The sequence below is a fragment of the Poeciliopsis prolifica genome, unplaced genomic scaffold, assembly GCF_027474105.1.
Source record: "Poeciliopsis prolifica strain line A6 unplaced genomic scaffold, Auburn_PproV2 SCAFFOLD058, whole genome shotgun sequence".
Lineage (NCBI taxonomy): Eukaryota > Metazoa > Chordata > Actinopteri > Cyprinodontiformes > Poeciliidae > Poeciliopsis > Poeciliopsis prolifica.
The window spans coordinates 560471-570998 of record NW_026562433.1 but is presented as its reverse complement, the minus strand read 5'-3'; the positions used below and the strand labels follow the sequence as shown (position 1 = coordinate 570998).

The window sequence follows — 10528 nt, the reverse complement described above, 5'->3', positions numbered from 1 at the left end:
CGGTTTCTCCTGAAATGCCTCAAGTAAAGATGAAGCACAGGGGCCTGCAATAGTCAGGCTTTGTGTGCTCTTTCCTTTTAAAAGTAACCATTACACAGAAACCCGTGAAACACAGTTGAAGCGTGTTTGACGGGGCTTCATTATACTTTTACCACCATGTTTTTCACCGTTTGTGACTTTCAACACTGATACATTTAGTCCTGAGGGAGGGAAGTCTACACCGACTCAAGGGCTCCATCTAGTGGAGGAAGTGAGGCGATTAAAGGTTGAGGTCAGATGAGGCTTCTCTGACAAATCAAGCCTACTGCATTTATTTATTTTTATTAAGTGAATGAATGATGAGTCTTTATGAAACATTCAGGAAACAGGGTGTTAATAAAGCATGGTTAAGTGCAGATTTTTCAGTTTTTTTTTTTTTTGTATTTTACTAAGGTGATTTTTTCCCCCCCATCTCTAGCACTTCAGGATTTATGATTTCTTAAAATTTTGACCTGACAGTCAATTCAGCTCCTCATTTATATCCTTAAATATTTAAATTTGTGACCCATTTAATTTATTTGCGGTAAGAAGAAAAAGAATTACATATCAAATCAAGGTTTGTGGCAGAAACTAGACTGTTCCACTTTTAGGTGGTTTTATTCAAACGTATTTACATATTATACATGTGAAAAAAATAATTAGTCAGTCCTCACATTTCTAAAGTTAAACCTGCTATATCTTCCATCTTTTCAAATAACGCCTTGATCTTGGAGTTGTGTCGTTTGCTCGTCAGCACATGGTACCTGCCCCCACACCTCTCTATGAGCCCCATCAGTTCCCCGTTCCTCAGGACGTGCTGATCCACGCTCTCCCCCAAAATCTCCCCCCAGGTGAAAAGCACCAACGTTCGCCTCCAGACGTCCTCCCCGAGCAAGCCCACGTGCTCCTCCACGGCCCTCCTGTACTTCCGCGTGCAGGTCAGGAAGGCGGGAACGAGCAGGAGGACGACATGAGCGCCCGGGCGGCACCAGGAGACGCTTTCCAGGATGCTCTTCCGTTGCGCCGAGTCGGTCGCATCGGGTCCGTCTCGCCACTTCAGACCAAGCGATTCTGCGACCGCCAGGCGCCTCCCGGCTATCTGACCTCTCCAGGGCCTGAAGCCGGACCCGCTGAACTTAGACGCCTCTCCGCCTAAGAGGGAGACTCCGGATGGGCAGCGAGAAGACCACGTCTCTCCCAGGACCATCACTCTCAAGTCACAGCCCGGGTCTTTGTGGTTCGGTACGGACCTTAAACTGCTGATCTTCTTGTTTCCTTCAGTTTGTTTTGTTTCTAAAAGTGTTTCAAAGTGACGTTCATTTGACTGTGTGGGGCTAGTAGTATCTTCTGACTCTTTCCCTCTTCCCTTTCCCCTCCCATCCTTGACTTCTTGGTCTATCAAAGATAAGTTATCTTCGGCCAATAGACGGAAAGAACCCGTTTCATCAATGCTGTCATCGGACCTTTGCTCCCTCCTGACCAATGCTTCCTCTCGTTTTCTGAGATTCAGCTCCCATTTGTTCATGTCTTTGAGCGACTCCTTCAGTTTTGTCTCCCTGGTGCGGAGCTCCTCCTTCAGCGAAGCCATGTCCCGGCGAATCTCGTCCAGCTCCTGCGTGGTGCAGTTGACGTACTCGTTTTGCACCAGCAGTTCTGACTTCCAGTTGAGCAGCTCCTGCTCCTCGTTCTTCAGGTAGCACTCTCTGTCCTTCAGCTCCTTCCCTTGATCCTTCAGACCTCTGACCTTCTTCTGGAGGTCTTGACCGTGAGAGCTCAGTTCTCTCTGTTTGCCCTCCAGCGCTCCAAGCAAAGCGTCCAGCTCCTTTTCCTTCTTCCTGATAACCTGCTTCCTTAAGTTCAGCTCCCTCATTTGATTGCCCATTTCCTCTGCTTCTTTCTCTCTTATCTCTAGACTAGCTTGGAGTTTTTGAAGCTCAGATTCTTGACTTTTCAACTTTATCTCCATTTCAACAAGTTCTTCCTGTTTTGCACTGAGGTCGTCTCTTCTCTTGCTCAACTCTTCTTCCTCTCTCCTCACAGCTCGCTCTCTGTCCTCGGCCAATCTCTCTCTGTTCAGACGGTCTTCGTCGTATTTCTCTGCCTGCTCTTTTTGTTTCTCCACCAGCTCATTCATCTGAATCTTGCTCCTGTCTTCCCTTGCTTTAATCACTTCCACCTCTCCCTGAAGTTTATCGTTGGCTTCTCGTAATGCTTTCACCTCTGAATCTCTCTCCATGAGGACAGCTTCTATGCTCTTTACTTTCGCCTCACATGTTGCTAGATGCTCCCTAACCTCTTCCTCACTCTTCTTCCTCGTCTCCTCACACTTGACGCTGAGGTTTTCCGTCTCTTTTCTCATCTTGTCGTTGCGCTCTTGCAGCTCCTCCGCTCTCCTTTGGCTCTCCTGGTATTTCTCCGTGACGACCCGGACGCGTTGCTCGTGACTCTCCATGTTTTCCGTCTTTTCTTTGAGCTTTTTCTCGTACTCGTGAATCATGCTCGTCATCTCCTTGTCCATTGTCTCGTTGAGCTCCTTCAGCTTTGACTTGGTCTGCTCGATGGTCAGCCTCAGCTGGACGAGCTCCGTCTCCTTGTCTTTGTCCTGTTGCAGCAGGCGTTTGAGCTCTTGTTCTTTCTCCTGCAGCTTTTCCGTCATTTGTGCCTCGGCTTTCTCCTCTTCCTCTGCACGGCGTCGCTGCATCTCAGCTATACAAAGTGTATGCTTTTCATTGCTCTCGCTCAACTCGTCTATGTCTTTGCGGTAGTTTGAGCACAGTCGTTTCAGCTCGTCGACCTCTCCCTCTTTCTCCGCGAGGCGTCTTTCTGCTTGCGTTATTTCTTTCGTCTTCTTCTCGATCACCTCTACAAGCTTGTTTATCTCGTTTGCCCCTCTCTCCTCCGCCTTCTTCAGCTCTTCCCTCCACCTCGCCTCCCTGGAGTCGGCCTGCCGTTTGATCCTTTCGTTCTCCATCTCCTTCTCTTTCAGTCTGGCCTCCATGTCTGTCAGAAGCTCTTGCCTCACCTCCTCCATCCTTCGCTCCGTGTCCTGCAGGCGTCGCTCGGCCTCCTTCTTCTGGTTCAGGATGATTTCGCCCCGCTCCTCGTCCTTCCTCTGCAGAATCTCGTCGATGTCCTTTATGTGCTGTTGCAGCTTTTCTATCACTCTGCCGTTTTCTTCCAGGGTTTGCTGCGTCTTCTTCTTGCTCAAGCCGTCTTTCTCTCTTTGCTCCACGGCCTGCTGTAAGTGTTGCTCCAGCTCTTTTATTTGCTCCTTCATCTTTTCAGCTTCTCGCTCCTTTCTCTCCAGTTTCTGCTCCGAGTCTTTTTTACACTCCAGGTAGGCGAGTTCTTTCTCTTCCTTCTCTCTGATTTCTTCCTTCATTTCCTGCACACTTAATGTCATCTCCTCGGCTTCTTCCTCTTTTCTTTTTAGTTGTTGCTTGATTGCTTTCATATCGTTTAAAATGACTTTCAGCCTTTCGTCTGTTTGCTGCATCTTCTCTTTCGTTTCGTTGAGCTTCTCCTTCATTTCCTCTATCTGTTGCTCCGACTCTTTCTTGCATCTTACTTTGTCCGCTTCTTTGATTTCAATTTCACCCAAAAGCTCTTTCTCTCTTTCTTCCTTCTGTTGGATCGTCTCTCTCAATTCTTTAAATCTCTCTTTCATTTCCTCAACCTCTCTCTCCTTTTGCAGCATCTCTTTCTTGTGCTTTTCTTCCTCCGCTGCCCTGCTTTCAACGTGCGTTTTCAGTTCACATTTGACTTCTTCGGTGTCTCTTTGGCTGCGCTGCAGATCTTGCGCCAGGCTTGCCCGTTCTCGCCTAGTTGCTTCTGCTTGGGCAGCAAACTTTTCCTGTAGCTCTTGTATCCGTCTCTGTTTTTCCTGCTCTCCTTCATCCATTTGTTGCTTCAGCTCCTCTCTTTCTCTCTGCCTCTCTTCCTCCAGCTTGCTTAGTATTTCTGTGTATTGCTGTCTGAGCGATTTGACTTCCTCTTCCTTCTCTTTGACTATCTCACCAACTTCCTTCTTGCGGTCAACTTCTCTTTCCTCCATGAGTTTGACCATCTCATTTATTTTTGTAGCCATTTCTTCTTGGTGTTTGAGCTTCAAGGCCTCCTGCTGTGTGTTTTTCTCTTGAACGTGTGCTTCCAGGTCCTTTTTGTGTTGTAGTCGAATCATCTCTTTGTTCCTCTCACCTTCTTGCTCTTTTGCTTCCATCTGAGTAAGATGTGCTTGTTTTAGTTTGGCTAATTCTCTCTTTGTTGTCTCCAAAAGTTCACTTTTCTCTTTTGCAAACTTCTCATTTAACTTTGCTACTTGTTCGTCTTGCTCTTGCTTCATGTTTTTCATTTCCACCTGGTGCAGTTGCTTGAGTCGTTCAATGTCATTTGTTTTCTCTTTTAACGTCTTATGAACTTCTTGTTCCTGCTGAACCCTCATCGTCTCTACGTTTCTTTCGCTCTCAGCGGTTTTTCTGCTCATCTCTTCTTCATGCCGCAGTTTTATATCTTTTATCTGAGTTTCTTTCTCCTCCATTTCTTTTTGGTGTCGTAGTTTCAGCTCCTCAGTGCTTTTTTCCAACGTGTTAAAGTTTTCAAGCATCGCCTGCTTTTCCTCTGCAGCTTTCCTTCTCAGTCCTTCCAGCTGCTTGTCCCGATTTTCCATCTCTTTCATCAGTTTTTCCTCCCTCTCTGCCATCTCCCTGATTTTCTCTCCTTCTTTTCTTAGAGAATCAGTATAGTGTGTTTCAATCTGCTCCATTTTTACTTGTAAAGCTTCAAACCGCTCAATCCACTCTCCTCTCTCCTTTTTAAGCACCGCCACAGTTTCCTCCTTCTCGTCAAGTTTTTTCCTCCATTCCTGTCTCTCCGCTCTGATTTGGTCCTCCCTTCGGTTCCTCTCGTGTTCGGACTCAACGCAGGTGCGTTCGAGATCGAGGAGCTTCAGCTGCTGCTCGTCCGTCCGTTCCCTCAGCTCCTCGATCTCCCTCTCTTTTAGCTCCAGGTTCAGCTCCGCTTCGTGTTTCTCTTGCTGACGTTGGTTTAGTGCAACTCGGATCCTCTCGTTTTCAAGGCTGAGATCCTGAATCTCCCGCTCTCTGTCCTCCGTCAGCCACCTCATCCTCTCCTCCAGGTCGCCGAAGTCGTGTCTTACTTCACCGACCCGTCTGTCCTCGTCCTCCTCCTCGTCTTTTTGAACGTCGGCCTTTCCGGGCGACTTCACCTTCTTCTTCCTGTCGAAGAACCACCTGATGCTCTTCACCTCCCTGTCCCTCAGCTTCTTCAGCTCGGCCTCCTGACGAACCATCTTGTCCACGATCTCCTTGAGCCGCTGGTTGAACTTTTCGTTCCTCTGGAGGCTTAAATCCCGGACCTCCTGCACCACGCAGGAAAAAGCCTCGCACCTGTTCATCGTCGCCATCTTCTCCACTTTCTCCAGAAGCTCCGTCACCTTTGCGGACCCCCCGCTGCCTCGTCCTCCTCCGTCCCCGCTGCCGATCACGTGGTACCGGCCCCTGCATTTCTCCAGCAGCCACTGCAGGTCCCTGCCTCCGCTCTGGACGTGCTGCTTGATGTCCACCCCCTCGCGGAGCTGGTCGCCGTGGGTGAACAGCAGGATCGTGTGCCTCCACACACCTTCCCCAAGAAGCTCCAGGTGCTCCCGGACGTGTCCCGCCCTCACCAGAGTGTCCACCCTCAGAGTCAGCAGCAGGGCGTGAGGCCCCGGAGGGCACAGGGCCACGCTGCACATGATCTCCCGTTTGACCCGCTCCGGCGTGGCACCGGCCACTCCTGCCTCCCAGCCCGGCGTGTCCACCACCGTCACCATCACCCTGGCCACCTCCGCCTGCTGGCGGACACACTCCTCCGTCACCACTCCTGCTTCGAAGAATCCTGTTTTCCCAAGGATGGCGTTCCCGGCACAGCTCTTCCCAGTCTCGCGCTCTCCCAGCAGAACCAGTCTGACCTCGGGCAGCCTCCGAGGAGCCTTGGAGAAGGACTGGTGTGCATCCAGCTCCGAACCCTGGGGTCCATCACCTAGGGAGAAAGACACAAACTCTGTGGTTTATGCTTGACATTTTGTCACCATGTCGTACTTTTGCATTTTACTTTGCTGCCCACCTCGTTTGGCAGGAAAATGCAAACACACACACCACAGTCAAACATTAGCGATTGGGTAAAATGTCCATGCCTCCAGCTAGCAATCATTTCTCATTACATCCGGAAAGCAAAGCACAGAACAAGGGTCAGGTTGTTACCGGGATGGAAATATTTTCCATCTTTAACAAATAACTCATTCAACTATGATCCTCTCTCCTGATATCCGATGTCTTAGCAGAAAAGATGATGGATGTGGATGGATCTCTCATTAGCCAAGTGACAAATGATGTTTGTGACATTCAGAGGCCAATAGTCCGAATGAATTTGTGGTTAATGTGAGACACCTCTCCCTCCCGCTGTTTCCATCAAACTACTCCCCCCATTTTTTCCACCGTTTAGCAGCATTTACTCTTGTAATCCATGCTTACCTCACCTCGGGCACACTTACACTCCTATTTAAAGAGACTCTGGTGGCAACTCTGCTTCTGAAAGGTTACTCTGAATCCCTCTCAAGTTGAAAACTAAACTATAAAGCTGCATGTGTGTTGACTCGTTTTCACCCAGGGTGTTCTGCTCAGTGGTTTTCTGCAGGTTTCTAAGTATTCTGATTAAATATGCTGCTACGGCTGGTTTTAACAGCAGCGATGCAGCACAGGACGCGACGGAGCAAAAGTGATCATGCCAGCTGCAGCCACAAACACGCTTTCTTCTTCTTGATGGAATCACAGAACTTGGACTCGACTAAGAAACATCTTTCTGACAGGTTAAGCGATAAACAGTAACCATTTTAGTCACAACGGCGTCGACTGGGTTTCTGAGGACGGCGCACGCTTAGGTTACACTGATCTCACGCTAAAAATATATATTTTTAATTTATTTAGTATGTTCAAAAAATTACTCCCTTAACAAGTGCTTAAATATAAATAAAACTAAATCATTTTTTTTATGCATAGCTTCTGTTTTTAAAAGTATTTAAACCCTCTTACCTACATGTAGTTGACACTTCTCAAAATTGGAAAAACAAGAGAACATGTGTTTAAGTACGTTGAATTTCAAGTCAAGAAATTGACATTTAACCTAAAATTTACAATATCCACAGTTATGGACATGGGCAGTGACTATAAAATTTTAAACACCCTGGACAGTAACAAAGGTTGCTGGCGGAGGAAAGATTGTTTCCCCTAAAACTATAAAGGAATTTAAAATTTCCAACACTGTCAGAGACACATACAGCCAGTTTTGGTCGCCAGGCCTTCATATTGTTGCACTCTGTCTACATTCCTATTGGTTGTTTGGGAAGCACCTTGTCCTACCATCACAAAGGTGAACATGGAGTTTACAAAACCCTCCCGGGACTTTTACTGCAGCTGTGCTTTTAGGTCAAGTGAGGTTAAAATTAAACTTTCAGCTACAAACAATCCAGTTTAATAGTGTGCACAACAACACCCTGAATGTCTAAGAAAGCAATTCAAGCCCATTGTTAAGTACGGTGGAGGATCCATGATGTTGTGGGTTTGTTTCTCTTTGGCACCTTGTTAGAATACATAGGATGACAAACTATTTGAAATATCAGAACATTTTTTATTAGTGGACCCTGGATGACTATCTAAAAAGAGTCAATCTTGGATGTTGGATGAATATATATTGGCCATTCCAACATGGAGGCCATTACAGTGTTTTTTTTCTAGAGTTTATTTTGTAATAAACTCTTATTCTTCAGGATTAAGCAATCTGAAGGACTTACTCATAAGAGCAGCTTTGATGGTCCCTCTCTGCATCTGCGCCTCCATCTGCCTCTGCTTCTTCCTCCTCTCCCTGGCTCTCCTCTTCCCGTCCGCCTCCAGCCCCAACAGGACTCCGTTATCCAGCTCCAGATGACTCCTTCCTCCCTTCTTCCTGTCCACCATCACCTCCAGCTTCCTTATCAGTTCCTTCACTTGGGTACCGTCTCCTTTGCTGTAGTTGTTCACGATGTGGTACCTGCTGCTGCACTTCTGGAGGAGTCTTTGGAGTCCAGAACCGCTGGTCTGGATGCGCTGCTCCATGGTGGTCAGACCCAGTTCGTCTCCCCTGGTGAAAAGCACCAGGGTGTGCTCCCACACCTCCCTTCCCAGCGGCTCCAGGTGATCCTCTATCTCCTGGATGTAGCTGTCTGTGATGGAAGCGCAGGCGCGAACAACCAGGAGCACGGCATGGGGTCCGGGAGGGCAGAGGGTCACACTCCTCAGAGTCTCCCTCCTCACCCAGTTGGGGGTACTGTTGAGCGGGTAGTACCACTCCCAGCCAGGTGTGTCCACCACTGTGACTTTCCTGCCAACGACATCCGCTCGCCGTTTCACGCACTCCTCCGTGGGCTTCCCGCTCTCGAAGCCGCCCACTCCTCCCAGCAGGGTGTTCCCCGCGGCGCTCTTGCCGGCTCCCTTTCTGCCCAGCAGGACCACTCTGAGTTCTTGGAGGGCGGGCGGGGCGCCCGGGGACACCGGAGGACGTTGGACGTTCATGGCAGCCGGCAGACTCTCATCTGTGAAGAAAGGGAGAAGTACTTCCTCAGTGCATCGTACCGGATAAGCTGAGTGACACAGAACAAAGATATGTGGCAAAAGTCAGACATCGATCTCGATCACCACCACAAACTTAGATTTTCATCATTGAATCCATCGCCTACATCACTGAACCAATTTCAAGAGTCTAAACCCTTAAACTGGCAGTTATGTACAAGATTCATATCAAAGTCCTGCAACTAGATCCACTCTGAACTCACCTCCGTTTGCCTCTGCGGCTGCACTGCAGTTCTCATCTGTCGAGTCCATCTCTCTGTCCACTTTCCTCGTCTTGTTCCTCTTCCCCTTTTTTTTCTATTTTGGTTCCTGTGTGTACTTTTACAGGAAGAGCTTCTCTACAGTCATTGTGACACAAAACGGACACAAACCGACGACTGACTGACCTGAAAAGAGGATTTGAGATTCACAAACCGAACCCGTGTCGTAGCAGCCTTTCTGAGTCACATGGCCTCAGTTTGTGGTTTTCTAACATGCTCCGTTTTAACACGACAGGAAGCCAGGAGGTGGAGGTGGCAGCGTGAGCATTTTTTTAAAGAAACACTGGTACAAAAGCTTGCAAAATGCGCAGTTGGGTCAATAGCTGAAGAACGGGTGCATTCGTGGATGCAATTGTGCATGCACCGAAGAATGGTGTTGTTCTGCATGTAGGCACAGATGGGCATTTTTTGTCTTCAGAGCTGCTCTGCAACTAGAAGTCAGAAGCTGCTCTGTGGTGAACATGTTGAACTTCTGTTTCCTGTGCCTACAAGACGGAGAAAGAAGCAGTACAAAAACTCTCTGTGGTTCAAGAATCCCTTACACAGAGAACAGGGTCATGCAAGCCTAAAAAACCAAGACAATAAAGGATAGCTTTACACTAAGTTTTATAAGATAAAGCCCATTTCAGTCAGCAAAGTGCATGTGTTATCTACTTTATCAAAATGCACGGGGCGTTCCTCGTTTCATGTTGTCTAATATAGACAAAATACTCAGCCAAAGATCACTTCCTCTTTTTTTTTTTACGTCAGAAATGAGTTTGAAAAGTCCATTTTTAGTCTAGGAATCAGTATTACCAATATGAATTTAATGAAATAATGTTTAAAATGATATAAGAACATAGTATATGTTTCGAATATTTTTAACAAATGGAAATAAAATCTACCCTGTGATGGTTCGGTGACCTGTCGAAGATTTACCCCGCCTCTCGTTTTCGCCTCTGTATAAATATTCACAGTCTTATGCTAAAACTTTGATTTAGTTGCAACTTCATTTGGAGTCTGTCAGCTTTCCTAATTGTCATTTGGTCATATTTTTGTTCTCTGACTTCAAATCTAGCAGATTTTGAAGATCTCTCAGCTCTGTATTTTCCTGAAGGTGAAATTAAGCTCTGGACTCTGTCTAGACTTCTTCCTTCAAATGCAACTGAATCAAATGGCTGAAGAAACTCCTCAGCATTCTACCAATTAAGACCAAGGAAGTCCATAAAGCCTGCAGAACGTCAACTCCTTGTTGGACACCACATGTTTAAAAGTATTTGAAACAAAACCCAAAACGTGGTGATGTGGTGGATTTGGATGTTTACTTCTGTGATGCAGAAACATGAAATCCCTTTTCATCGTCAGCTTTCCAACGCACACCTGAAGAACAGGACATAACGGGACTCCTGCAGTCCTCCCCCCACCGACTTCAGTCATGTCTTTCTCTTCGGTTACCGTCTTCACTGCCGTCGTTTGAAATTTCTTGAGCTGAAACTGTTGTTTCCTGGCCAATAAAATTCCTCCAATACTTTGTGACCTTTCTGGAAATCAAATCGAGGCTCAGTCAAAGTACGGCACAACAAAGTATTGGCTTAAGGGAGAGTATGCTTA

The 10528-nt window shown here is 47.2% G+C and overlaps 1 protein-coding gene across 1 annotated transcript; it reads right to left on the bottom strand.

Annotated features, from left to right (window-relative positions):
* Positions 1–537: 537 nt before the first annotated feature.
* On the bottom strand, positions 538–9190 carry si:dkey-185m8.2 (trichohyalin). Its single transcript, XM_055060281.1, has 3 exons — positions 8882–9190; positions 7865–8641; positions 538–6057 (listed from the first exon to the last, which is right to left on the bottom strand). The coding sequence occupies exons 1-3, from the start codon at positions 8928–8930 to the stop codon at positions 689–691; spliced, it is 6195 nt and encodes a 2064-aa protein (XP_054916256.1). The 5' UTR covers positions 8931–9190; the 3' UTR covers positions 538–688.
* Positions 9191–10528: the final 1338 nt, after the last annotated feature.

What these genes read in the sequence shown, in the direction of transcription:
- si:dkey-185m8.2 (XM_055060281.1), bottom strand. Translation starts at nt 8,930, where the DNA reads ATGGACTCGACAGATGAGAACTGCAGTGCAGCCGCAGAGGCAAACGGA. An exon ending in AGCCGCAGAGGCAAACGGAG is followed by an intron (nt 8,642 to 8,881) that starts GTGAGTTCAGAG and finishes CTTTCTTCACAG; the next exon opens with ATGAGAGTCTGCCGGCTGCC. An exon ending in CATCAAAGCTGCTCTTATGA is followed by an intron (nt 6,058 to 7,864) that starts GTAAGTCCTTCA and finishes CTTTCTCCCTAG; the next exon opens with GTGATGGACCCCAGGGTTCG.